General features: G+C 44.5%; 1 protein-coding gene across 1 annotated transcript in view; it reads right to left on the reverse strand.

Moving 5' to 3' along the window:
* Positions 1 to 13803, reverse strand: part of PAX5 (paired box 5) — a 178952-nt gene that overhangs the window by 161438 nt on the left and 3711 nt on the right. The window contains exons 2-3 of the mRNA XM_060100888.1: positions 11545 to 11710; positions 6202 to 6399 (exon numbers count right to left, since the gene is read on the reverse strand). Of these exons, the coding sequence (XP_059956871.1) occupies positions 6202 to 6399; positions 11545 to 11710 (364 nt within the window). The remainder of the gene's footprint in view (positions 1 to 6201; positions 6400 to 11544; positions 11711 to 13803) is intronic.

Below are 13803 nucleotides of genomic sequence, written 5' to 3' on the forward strand. Positions count from 1 at the left end.
GCATGTGGGATCTTCCCGGACCAGGGCACGAACCCGTGTCCCCTGCAACGGCAGGCAGACTCTCAACCACTGCGCCACCAGGGAAGCCCCAACTATGACCTTTTAAAATAACATTTATTAGAGTTTTTCCTAATTATGAAAGTACTTTGTGTTCATTGTAGACTATTTGGACAACAGGTATAAAGAAGACATCTAAAACCACATTTTGGTATATTTCCTTTATGCTAGCATTCCTGTTCATATTTGGAAATATCCATTTCTTCTTAACAAAATCAGGATTAAACCATGTATACAGTTTTATGTCCTGCTCTTTTCATTCAGCATTATATAAGGAGCTTTTTCACATTTCAGACCATTCTTTCTGGAAGCTCTTTTCAAGCTGCACTGGTCTCCAGCTTGTGCACAGGGAAAGGGAGAACAGAAGTGTCTCCTGAACTTCATTGGGCCAGGTCCCCTGACCTCTGTGATCTCACAGCTCAGTGCTGGGCGCTGAGGGTGCTCAGTATCCTCAGCTGATAGCCTGGAATGGATGTTTGTGTTCACACCACAGCCTAGCCACAGGCCCTCTGGAGCCATGGCCACTTGAGCTCAGCATAGGGCCTTTTGCCATTTTCTGATGAGTCAGCATATGTCCTGCCTCAAATATACTGAGCATTTTTTTGTTTTCTCCAATATTCAAATAATTTATTTTGACTAAGAAAACATGGAGCTTATTAACAAAGACCTGGGATTGAGGCAGTCTTTTTGACTGGAATTAAGCTAGCATCTGACCTAATTTTGGATTTTTCTGTGGGTCACCTTCTCTGTATACATGTATGTGTGTCTATAGAGATATAGCTAGGTGTGTGAATATACGGATATGCCAGATTTAAATATAGTTTATCTATATTATGGTTTATGTATATACAAACATATGGTAAAATATTAATAGATTGTAACTATTTCCTGTTGAAGTCCTGTATAAAGTCCTAACTTTTCAAAGCATTGTCTTGCCATTAACTTTCTACGTAAGCAAAGAAAATTATGTTTCCCTTATTTTTCTTTAAAAATATTTATAAATCATTGGTAAACCATTATCAATTTTTATAAATCATTGACAGGCAGCTGCAGCGGCGTGAAAAGGCTCCAGATCCGGACATCTAGAGTTTGAATCCCAGTTTTGCTATTTGCCAGCTGTATAATGTTGGGTGAATTTCTTACCCCTCTGTACCTCAATTTCTTCATCTGCAAAATGAAGCTAAGAATCATTCCTGCCTCATAGGGTTATTACAAGGATTAAATTAATTAAGTACGTAGAACAGTGGCTGCTGCATAGTAAATTCTCGATAAATGTTAGCTGTTGTTATTTTCACTGGTATCTTCATAAAGATTAATGACCAGCTTCAACCTTTAAAGGTTCATATTTTCCACAAACGCCTTAAAAACACATGGGATCCCCCTGGGAGCTGGGGAGGGGAAGGTAGCCATCCCCATACCCTATTTTAAGGCTGTAGTGGGGCTTTCCTTTATAAGGAGGACTTGAATCTTAGGGAACCCTCCAAACCCATCCCCAGAGATAGAAATTTTGCCCATCTGCTTGTAGCAGCTGCCAAGAAAAGAACAAAGAGCATCATTTTCCATTGAGAAGAAATGGGAGTGGGAAGAACAAGACTATAATTGAATCATAACAATTAAAAAAAATTAAGAATTCAAAAATTAACATCAGGACTCATCACAATAAGAGCCATGCTCTGGACCTGTTCTAAACCAGAGACATTCAGAGCTAATTGACAGCGCTAAGAGGTGCAACCTTTACTTTGCTGAGCATGAGCATGACCTTGGATGCCATATGATCATCCTAGATGGTCCAATGGAGAAGGAAGCTCAGCAATCAAAGAATTCCTATAAATGAGGAAACTAAAGCCCAGAGTGCTCAAATGACCTGCCCAAGGTCCCACGGCAAGTCAGCTCCCATGCCCGAGCACTTTTCTTTGAGCCACATTCAAAGGAAGCAGTACCTCTGCTAAATACTGCCTGTATGAGGCATAAAGCCTATTTGGATTCAAAATCCATCTAGAGTCCGAAGATTCAAAGTCCGAGGAACTTTAGACATTACAAGCATTTGTAAGGATCCCTTTTCAACATCACCCCCGCTGCTTTGAAAGGCTAGGTCTTCTCACCCACACCCCAGCCACCACCTCCCCTACACCACATACAAAATTCCACTGAAAGAGAAAATCATGGGGCCTTAGAAAAAGAAATGGGGCTATAAGACTGAAAGAAATACCCACGTCTACCTCACTGATCAAACTACCATCTTGCAGTAAGAATCCTGGGCCATCAGCTGTGTTAAGAATCCTGAAACCAAGAGACCAACTAGGCCAAGCTGGGAGAGGATCCACAGGTGACACTCACACCTGCGGCTGATGTGGAGAAGAAAGAGGGAAGGGATGAACGATCCCAGAAGGCTTGTTGCCTAAGTCAGGATGAAGAGCAGGGTTTACAAATGGTCATCCCCAGGCCACATCCATCCCTGGACAAGTTTTGTTTGGCCTGCACAGTATATTTATTTTCATTTGAATTAGTTGCCAGTATTGGTAAGTTGGGAGCGTTTACATAAATACGTGGATTTCTAGCTTCTCTTGAAAAATCAGAACACCCAGAATACTGGCCCCGCATCCTCACAGGACAACCACTGGTTGGTACTAAATAGAGCTGCCCCTCTAAGCTGGGAATGTCACTCGGCCCCTGGTTTAGAGCCTCGGGACTGGAACAGACGAAGAAGGAAGACTCCGTTCCACCCGGCATTGGGGTCAGCTCTAAGACAGTCACCTCCAGCTGTCTCAGGCTGGATTCCAACAGCCTTCATGCAGGTTGTGCAACACCCCAGCATGTATTTGTCCTTAAGAAGCCATATAAACATGACGCTTTGTGTCCCAGGAAATCTCCCACAAGCCTAGCAGAACTGGTTCAGTGTTGCTTCACCCCATGTCAGCCATGGTTTCCCAGGCAGGATCCCCAGAAGGCCGCAGGAAGGCACACACTTCTGGGGGAGAAGGTGGAGACGGCCCTGCAGCCACCAGAGTAGCTACAGATCCAGACACCCTTCCCTCCCTAGATGTCTGAAGTATTGGAATAGTGAGACGTTGCCTCCCGGGGAAGCAGGGGCTGGGAGAGGGAGCTATGGACTCTCTTACACAACATTTGCAAGAGAGTCATGTAGAAGCTGCATCTGTTTGAATGCAGTGGGATCTTTACATGGAAAATAAAACTGTGCGCTGGGATGGCTCAGGCTTTGTGGGTGCAGGGTTGGGGGTTGGATGCAGCAACACAAGACTGTCCTGCACTTAGTTTATTTGCCTTGCGCAGTCTGTTGCTAAAGACACCAAAGAGCTCTCACTGAAGAATGTGGTGAGGAACCAGAGAGTGCTCCCGGGAGAAGCCCCAGAGAGGAGCACAGAAAAGGGCTATAGATCACAGAGGAAGCCTGCAGACAGGCAGCAAAACATACAGGCTGTGAGGCTCAGGAATGGAATGGGAATGCAGTAGGGATGGCTGTTTGCCCTTCCTTGTCTCTCTCCTCACAGATCTTCAGTTCTGTCCTGCCAGAGTCCTGCTGGAGAGTGGTGGAAAGAAACATCCCTTCTCTTACCATCAGGGAACCTGGGCCCTACTCCCACCTCTAGCTCAAAATCATTGTTCCTGTGCACTCCCCATCTGGGCCTTAGTTTCTATACCTGTCACAGGAGAGAGTTAAGCTTTGAGGGCTGTAGGAGACCACAGATGTGGCAACACCTTAGAGGTACAGCCGGTGGAGCCACCGGGCCACCGTTATGTTCTGGGACACCCAGGTGGCCCCTGAGGCTAGCCATGGCCCCAGCAACTAGCAGTCTGACCCTCCACACAGCACGGCTCTGGGCACAAAGCATCAGTTGAGCCACGATTTCCCTGGACACTCTTTCAAGTACCCCCTTCACAGCCTTCACCACATCTGTAATCACTGTGCTCTATTTGCTTCATATGTTTCTTTCAAATCACTTACTTTTTGACTTGGACTTATTTTATAAAGCAATATTAGTTCTTTACCATAAATGAGGGGGATAGTTCATAAAATTCACACTCACTGGTTTCAAGTGCTAGCTACATTTTTCTAAAGTACATTAAAATAACTTCATCACAAAACAGTTTTCCTCCTTGTATGACAAAAGATAGAAGTTGGGGCCCTGAAAATGATTTATGCTTGTCCCGCAAAGGCATTTTCTCACTGACATTAGTTGCCACTGTTTAAAGATATAGAGATTTCATATACACAAACGTACAAATACATGCACACACAAGTCCTAGTTTCTGGCTCCTCTTTAAGAATGGAAAAAATATCTGGCTGCCACCAGGCCCACATTCCTGGCAGCTTTCAGCTAGAGCCAAGAGGCAACTGCCCCTTCAATAGAGCTTGTGTTCCTAGTTTGCCATAGACCGACCTTCCCCTGTTGCCTTATGCCTGGGCCACTTCCCTTGTTGCATCATCTGTCTGACCCCATATTGGCATTAAGGTTTGTGACCCCCACGGGCAACCTGAGGTATCTTTCAAACCACATGTATAACCTAGATTGAAAAATCTCGGGGCCTCCAGCGCCTGACCACCAGTTTGCTAGAGGCTCCTCTGCAGAGCATGCTGACTACTCCTTCACTGATCTCAGCAGAGCAGGCCTCACTCCATGTTAGGGCTTTTGGAGACACAGGTAGGCAGAAAAGTCATGTTGCTTTGTGTCATGGAAATCTTTCAAAGAGCTGGCAGTAGGGGACTCAGAAAGCACATGGAGCCACTCATAAGCCAGAAAAGAACAGGAGTGATGCCCCTCAAACCCACCACAATAATTGCTACGTCTCCAGCAATTCTGTACCTAAGGCAGGCTGTCCAGACTTCTCAGTGAAGGCCAGAGTCCCTCCCTGGACAAAGAGCCCCTCTAGAACAGAGACTAAGAGACCATATGCCTGATTCCCCTCTCTCTTCATAGCACCTTGAAGGATGTCAGAGCCAAGGTAAAGGTTTGCTGAGAGAAAAAACAAAAAACAGGCTGATGTTTTATGAAATAGCAGGACTCAAAACACCAACATGGAAAATCACACAGTGATTCTGTGCATTTGAGTCATCACAGAAGGAACAATGTCAGGACCAGAAGGGGATCTGGTCTGATCACCTCAGTTGCTGGGGGTGAGGGATCCCCTATGGCCAGACAGGCTCTGCACTGACAAGAGCAGGGCGTGGCCTTGGAGAAATGGGAACTGTTCAGGTTTTCAGTCTGCTGGCTTCCTTTTTCTTTGTGGGTTTTAGAGAACAATCATTTCTGTCATTCCACAACTTCATCCTTGACTTTATGGGTTTCAGTGGAGTTGAGAAAGCACCATCCATGGTGGAAAACTTTCCTTCAGGAATTCAGTTTTGAAGCTCTGAGAGCTCTGCTGGATGTACTCTGGACCAGACTGGAAAAAAGAAGGAGCTCCCAAGAAGATCCCCAGCCTGGTACTCATGGTATTTTTCTGGATCTTTCTCCCCACCGGTGAGAGTCAGGGCTACTGGGGAGAGGGCAACCCCCTAACTCCACAGCATCTTAGCATCCTGGATGTCACTCTTGGAAATCACAGACCCACATCAGCACCACCAAGGTCCTGGGCTCTCAGAGAGAGGAAGAGCTTTGTCAAGGTCACACTGGGTTTGTGGCAGAGCTGGCACAAGAGCGAAAATCTCTCAACTGCAAGTCCGGGCTCCGCTCCCCACACTCAATAGCTCAAACTCTGCACAAACTGGAGGCTGGGATTTTCCTCCTGGGAAGCCCTGAGGTGGGCCAGTGCCAACCTTGAGGATGGGCTTGCAAGGAAGTGACATTTGTGAAGGCCTAACAGGACAATTCACTGTGTGGTGCTTCACATGCAGAGGCGAGTGGTGAAGGGAGTGATGGAAATGACTCTGGGCTCAGAAGAATCTGCAGCAGCCAGAGTGTTGGCATAGCCTCCTCTCCCTGGGCTGAGGACGCCTGCCCACTTTGGAGAGAAGAGGGGGTGATAGAGCGATCCATTCAGCCCCGTTAGCATCCCTCCTGTCTGATAACCCCTATGGAGACTTGGTGAAAGGAGAGGCCGGATCTTCAGGAAAGGCACATGCAGAGCCCCCAGTATCCCCACCCCACCCAGACCCCTAGCCTCCCACAGGCACCAGCCCCTCACCTGTTGATGGAACTGACGCTGGGCACCGTGTCATTGTCACACACCCGTTCCGCCAGCAGCCGGTCCCTGATCTCCCAGGCAAACATGGTGGGATTTTGGCGTTTATACTCAGCGATTTTTTCCACCACTTTGGGTGTGGCAACCTTTGGTTTGGATCCTCCAATTACCCCAGGCTTGATGCTCCCCGTCTCATAATACCTAGGACCCAAGGAGAGAGGAGCTTAGCCATGAGAGACCTGGAAAATGGCTGTTGGTAACAAAATAATGGATTACTCTGTCCAGGAAACGTCCAGACCTGTGCTGTCCAGTACGTACCCACTAGCCATATGTGGCTTTTGAACATTTAAAATGTGGCTTGTTTGAATTGAGATGTGCTATAAGCATCAGATACACAGCAGGTTTTCAAAACTTAGCACAAAAAAAAGTTAAAATCTCATTAATGATTTTTCTATTGGTTACATATTGAAATGATCATCTTTTTAATATATTGGGTTAAATAAAATATAGAATTAAAATTAATTGTACCTGTTTCTTTTTCCTTTTCTAATGTACTATACTACTAGAAAAGTTTAAATGTCATGCATGGCTCACATTACATTTCTATTGGACAGCGCTGGTCGGAATGCTCTGCATTAATTAATTAATTCTGTCACATTTATCTACCATTGACAGTTTACAGAAATCTTTCAATTTGGTTTTCCCCTTTGATCCCCACAACACTTCTAAAGCACATAATTTTGAATTTCTAATTTCTAAAGCACAAAATTCAGTTTTGAATGACTGAATGAGTGAACGAATAAACAAATAGGTCTCCATCTACAGATATAAACAGAGATCCATAGAGGTTAAATGGCTTGCCCAGGGTCACTCAAGACCCAGTGGCCAAACTAGGACTGTGGCCCAGCCTCCTGAGCTACAATTTCCCCCAGAAAGCTGCCCTGTGCCTTTAATTTGCCAGCTCTCCCATCCCCTAGCAGACTCATTCTGTGAAACTGTTCCTCAAAGTGCAACTTCTTTTTCCATAAGAGATAAACAAGAACTCTGGTGTAAAATTTAAAAGAGTGTTGGATTACAGAATTAACTAGAAATATGAGTTACGTATAAGTCAAAACCCAAGCAATCAGAAAAACAAACAAACAAACAAAAACACCCAACCACAAGTCACCGCAGCTCTTCCAGGGACCGTCCCTGAGGTAAATCACTGTTTCCAAGGACATTTCCACGCTATCAGCTCTTCCTCGTTAATGCAAATAGGATGCCAGAGTTTTACAGTAAAACCGAGACCAGGGAAAAGAGTGCCACGAAAGAATATTTCAGGGGAAAAAAATTACTTGATTCCTTTTCTGAATCTGAGCCTTCACTGGACGTCTCTCTCAACATTTACAGAGGAATTCTTGACTTCCTCTTGCAAAGATTATCTTGCAGTTGAAAAAATTTTTTAATGAAAAAGACATTTTAGAAATTGCTGGAAAATTTTAAACCTAACAAGAGTTTATAATAGGTAAGGGAAAGCGGTGATTCTCCCATGTGATGGGTGGGAAAGGTAACCCAGAACAATGCCTGGTTACATTTAAAGAGATGCTTCTCAGCTTGGGTAAGTCTGGTTAGGGCCAAGTTCGTGAACATTCTAGAAACAGATGAAATAATTTGGGACCAGTGATGTGGATGTGCAAATTCTGTTTTTCACTAAGAAGAGTGAGTCATGTACAAATTTGGACCATAAAGCAAAACTCAATCTGTGCTCTTTCATTCTCTAATTGCTAAAAGTTTGTTATTAGTCACAAATAGGTTTTAGGAATATCCAAGAAAATACTTTTTTGCCAAAAGTCTAAAAAAAGTATCTAAATCAAAGCACACAGCAATCTCTGCAGATTCAGCAGATCCTTTCAACTTTACAATAGAAAAATATCTGTTACTATCAACACAACTCATTATTTAGTCACAGTGCCTTAAAGTTTAGAGTCTTCCTTGAATTATCTTCATCCTCACACCAATCCTGAGAGGCCAGTATGGTTTTATAGAAGGGAAAACTGATGATCAGAAGATCAAGTACCTTGCCCAACTCCCTTCTGGAACTTAGAAACAGTCCTGGGCTTTCAAACCTGACTCTGAATCCAGTGCTCTTTGCACTAGAACAAGCTGCTGCTTTAGTTGTAAAAATTAAAATAATACTAATACTAATAATAATGATCCCATGCAACTGTAGAGAGCTTTACTGTTTACCAGGCATTTCCATATGCATCTTGTCACTCATTCACTCACTTAATCAACAGTCACAGAGGGTCTGTTAGGACAGGCACTATCTTGGGGCGGGGGTTCAGACACACAGACAACCCTGCACTCAAATATGTTAGCTGAATGGGACTGCAGTATTCAAGCAGAAACTCTGAGAGGGTGGCAGGATGAAACCTCACCCCCCAGCACTTGTCCTGCTTGTATGGCTGTGGATGGCAGTGCCCATGGCTCTCCATCCATCCCACCTTAACACGGCCAACCATAGGAGGCTACGGTCTTGACACAAGAGGTCTCTGTCTTCCTTTTGACACATGGGCCAGGCACTTAGAAGGTAGCCCTGTCACTCCAGAAAACCCCAACTGGCAACTGTGTCAGACTAAATAACCGCCCTTTCATCTCAGCAAAACAGCCATGCAGCACTTTGGCTTATACACAACAAGACGAACAATAGCCACTAACACACAATGCAGTTCGGCGCAAAGAACATTAGTTTGAGAGTAAAGAGGTGTAGGTGCCAGTCAGTGGCTCCGATACTAACTCGCTGTGTGACCCTGACCAGCTCAACCTCTCTGGGCCTCAGTTATCCCATTTATATAATAAGGGGAGGATGTTCGCCCTGCCTACCTTGCAGGGCTGTTGTGAAGACAGAAATGCAGAATGGTTAAGAAAAAGCTTTGTAAAACATAAAGAGCACGTGTTGCGGATTAAAATCCTCTGAGTGTTTACTCTGTGTAACATACGACCCAATTCCAAATGGCCTGAACCTCCCAGCCAGGCTCCAGTGAAAGAAGACAACAGCCCAGCTTTCTGGGTGGATTTACATGGGTCTCACATGCCACCGGGCTGTGCCCCTCGAGCCCCTCCAGAGCCTTGAGCTCTGCGGACTGAATGCCCATACTCCTGGCAGACCGCCACCTTCCCGAGATGACTCTGCCTGCCCCAGGGACTCTGCCACAGCCACCACACACCACACGCTCTCGACAATCTGTCACCCTGTGTGTGCCCATCAAATTCTTCGGTGCCCAAAAAAAAAAAAAATCAGTGGATGGAACAACCCCAGTTCAGAAATTCCCAGTCACACTGTTTTAGGGCTGAACTTGTTTCTTAAAAGGCAGTTCTAATTAGAGTGACATTTTGTCCACTGTGGTTCTTAGTTATGAAAATAATGAGCTATGAAATTCCAATTTATTGTTGACAACTTAAACGGCCAGGCACCGGAGCGGCGTGTAACTTCCGAGTGCCACTCTACCTAGTGACAAATCTATTCCGGGCCGCGGGAGGCTGCCGGCTGGGCTTGGGAGGGTCACTGTCTCTCTCCTTCAGTCCCCCAGGGGAGACATGGAGGGCTCCCGGGCACCAGAACATGAGGACCTGGCATCTGGATGTCCCCTCTGAGAAGGGCTCAGCATCTTGCCCTGAGAAGATTTCAAATAGCAAGCAAAATGTCGGCTCAGCAAAGACATCTCAGCAAAAACAAAGGAAGGGCCTCTTTTTTCTCTCTCTCTCTACCTCCGTACAATGAGAAGCCTTCCCAAGAAGATAGCTAAGATTCACTCAGAGATGGTCTAAAATATTTTTCTTTTCTCTCTTTCTATTTTGTCTTCATTTCTCTTTCTGTTTCTCTCTCTTTTTAAATCAGTCCATTTCTTTTCTGTTTTGTTTTTTCTTTCTCTTCTCTTTGTCTCCCTCTCCTCTAGTTTTTTTCTTTTTCCTTCGACTTTCACTCTCATTCTCCTGCCTAAAATCACCATCTAACAAAAACACCACGCTGATGTCCTGACCTTCTCCTTGAACTTGGGCTGGGGCTCGTTTGCTGCTGAGTGCTAAACAGGAGTGGAGTGCACAGCCTCCACGGCTAGAGTGACCTGGGACGGGCAGGGGCATAAGGAATAAACAGGGGGATATGGTCTCTAAAGGGGCTGCCATACCCCTGGCTCTGAAACCTCTTCTCTCGGCCTCCAGCAAGTCTCCTCAAGGTTAAATACTGTTGTTCCCTCCATCTGAGAGGATGTCTTAAATTCCAGCTGATGGAAGGGAAAGAATAAGCAGAACATCACGATGGCACTGACATACTTCAAAATATTTATTTTCTATTCAGGCGCCTGTTCTCAAACCATAACGCAAGCTACAGGCCAAAGGTTGTTTTCTGACCTGGCAAGAGAGATCCTGAGAGAGCATTGACAGCTAAACCCGAGAATGTTCCTGGCTGCCAGGGCAGACCTATAACAACTTCACATGCCTGGAAACACACTTGCGGCTTTGGTTTGGGAGTACAGTGAGATGCAGATGGTCTCGGAGTTCTTAAGGCCTCTTCCCAGCCTGAGTGCTGGCTGACTGGCTAGATGAACCTGAGTCAGTCACTTCGCCCTCTAGATTTGTCTCCTCATCTCAAAACAAGCTTCCCTGGACCATCTCACCCGAGAAAATAAACAGGCGCATTAAGAGGCTGCAGAGCCCTCTGGGAGAATTGGCATTGTTAGTATTTTGCTTGCAGCAAATCGCCGGGTCAAGTGGCACCTTTCAAATGTCAGACTTGAGAGTTAGTGTTTGTTTGGGGGTTTTTTTCCCTTCTCTAATTTCATATATATTTAGGATGCCTGTCACTATGAAGGAAACAAAACATACAGAAGAAAACACTACAGCCCCAAATAATAAGGTAGATGATAACCCAAAACTGAAAATCACAGCTGACTTTTAAAAATGGAATGTGCTTTTTGAAAACATTAAAATGAAACATTGAAGTCTGGTTATGTGATTTTATAACTTGTAGATTTTCCACCCAGCCCTGCTAAGGCCCTGAGCTCACCAAAGATGTGTAGGGGAAATTCCCAAGAACCTCTTACTCGTGGGTTCTTTGGAATAATTCACCAGGCTTTCAGAAAACATGTCACCCTCTTATCTGAGTCACCCCATTCCACAACAGGGGTTTCCTGGGGCTACTTTGAATTGAATGGCCTCAAAAGGGCTTTGCAAACTCCAAAGTGCTATGCATGTGGGAGAAGTGCCACCATGATTCTCACTATGACACTGCCAGGTTGGACAGCTTCTGGGTCATGTTTTAGGTCATTATTTGAAAAATCAAGGGAAGCCTGAAGCGTCTGCCTTTACCTGCCAAGGATTTTGCTGACACAACCATGGCTGACTCGAAGCTGCCTGGAGATGTCGCAGGGCCTGACACCTTGATGAGCAAGTTCCACTATCCTTTGGCGGACTACATCTGGGAGTGGCCGTCCGTTCACAAAAACCCCCCCAAGCTGATTCACTCCTCCATGTCCTGAAACAGATCAGAAACAAAAGGCAAGGGAAAGGGTGGTTAGAACCAGTCACACAGGAGTAGAAACACTGCTTTGAGCACCCAGAGTCCCTCTGATCAGAAATGGCTGCGGGCTGGCTATCTTGAGCCTGGGGTCTGATCATGCAGGCTACATGAACACCTCAGATTGCTTTTTAAAATTAACCTTAGCCTTTGTCCATCTTCAGCCAGTCAATTGGGCTATTGATAGCAAGCATCTCCATACTATGTTTCCTTTAGTTACTAGCATTTTCTTTTTAATTTTTTTTAACAATGGAATATATGAAGACCTCAAACTATACCAGGGACAGAACTTATTATATACATGATGCTGAGGTCTAAGATAGATCCTAGGGAGAAAATACATTTCAAAATGCATAAAATTTAAAGAGATTTTTAAAAATGAAACTCTTTCCTTTTAACAAATATCTTTAAAAGTGAAAAGGACTGCTCTAATAGAGCTAGATCTCAGGGGGGCGGATATATTTTTTAAATCAGCAATCTGATTCAAGGGCTAAGGACTTTAAAAAACAATTTTTTTATAGTATTTGCAGATTACTGAGACAAAACCTAACCATTGTCATGATAAAAACCCTTTCTTTAAGAAGGTGCAACTCATACCTCAATAAAGATGGGGAAAAAAACAAACAAACAAAAAAAGGTGAGGCTGACATGCAGACTTGACCACTGTACCCTTTTAGAGCACACGGAAGAAATGGGTCAAAGGATCACATTTCACTCTAGTGTATCAGGATTTGTTATAAAGGAGTTTCCCTGGAATTTTTGGAGTGTTTTGCAATCAACAAGCAGCTTTAAGTTGGTTCAGGGGAAATAAAGAAGCCGGAGAAGGCTTCTGAGTCCCAGGTTTTACAAGGGCTCTGGGATGGATTTTAAGTAAAAAGAGCTCGGGAAAGTATCTCCTGCACCCAATAAGCTCCCTTCTCTTACATCAAGGTCTATCTGGAGGGAAACAGGGATCTAAGTAAATGAAGAGCCAAACCAGTAAACACAGAGTGATCCAGTGTAGCAACATCATTGACCTTGTAGCTGTTAATCAGCCACTAACTGATATCACTGAGGACTGTCAAAAGCCAGAAGCCAAGTCCAAGCATTCACCAATGCTGCTGGCAGCTCAGAGGTCAAGGAGGGGGAAATCTCCTCCTAAACTGGGACTTGACAGGGACTAGACTGTACCAGGGAAGCCAGGGCATCTCAGAGGTCTCACACACACACACACACACACACACACACACACACACTCCAACTCTAAAACATAAAATAGCCACCTCATCTCAGCTATTCCCCCCCAGCACTCAACTACTATCCAGGTTCATGAACAGTATCTGAAATAGAGGGGGAAACACTACCCATAACATAAACTATTTCCTAAAAACTGCCAAAGCTATTCACTGAAGTTTACCATGAGAGTCCAAATTGAATATTTCCCCAAATTTTCAAGTTCAGGTTGATTTCAAGGGGAAAAAAAACCATTTTATAGGTGATGACAGTACTTAATTCTAGTTCTAAGCTGAATTTCTTTTTTGATTTTCAAAATGAGCTTTAAACAGTTTTAATTGTTCTAAAACACTCCAGACATAAGAAAAAGGAAAACCATCTCGAATAGAATTTTACAGTTAAGAACACAACTGCATAGTTCATCTAAAACAAAAAGACTGCAGCCACCCCTAGTCAAGGGGCTTAAGAAAGCTTTGTTCTGGGGTTGGGAGCACCTAATAAAAAAGAGTTGTATGGATGTTTCAATAATAGGCTGGATTTAAGAGGCAAGTAAATTGAAAATTGGTACAAGCTTATCTGAGAGGACAAAAAGGAAGCTAAAAGCACCTAGCACACTTTTGAGATAACCTACTAGTCCAGGCATTGGAGCCATCCATAATGGCCTGTTCCCTATACTATTGGCAATTTAAATTTTCTGCCCAAAACACAGTGGCAAATTTCAGAGGACTTAAATGCCAAAAGCAGTCCTGCAGGACATTTGTGAGCTTTGGGGACTGTTTGTCACACTCTAGGTGACAGCAGGTCCCCACACCCTCTAGTCTTGACCTCAAAGGCCAGGC

The sequence above is a fragment of the Mesoplodon densirostris genome, chromosome 6 (genome assembly GCF_025265405.1).
Source record: "Mesoplodon densirostris isolate mMesDen1 chromosome 6, mMesDen1 primary haplotype, whole genome shotgun sequence".
Lineage (NCBI taxonomy): Eukaryota > Metazoa > Chordata > Mammalia > Artiodactyla > Ziphiidae > Mesoplodon > Mesoplodon densirostris.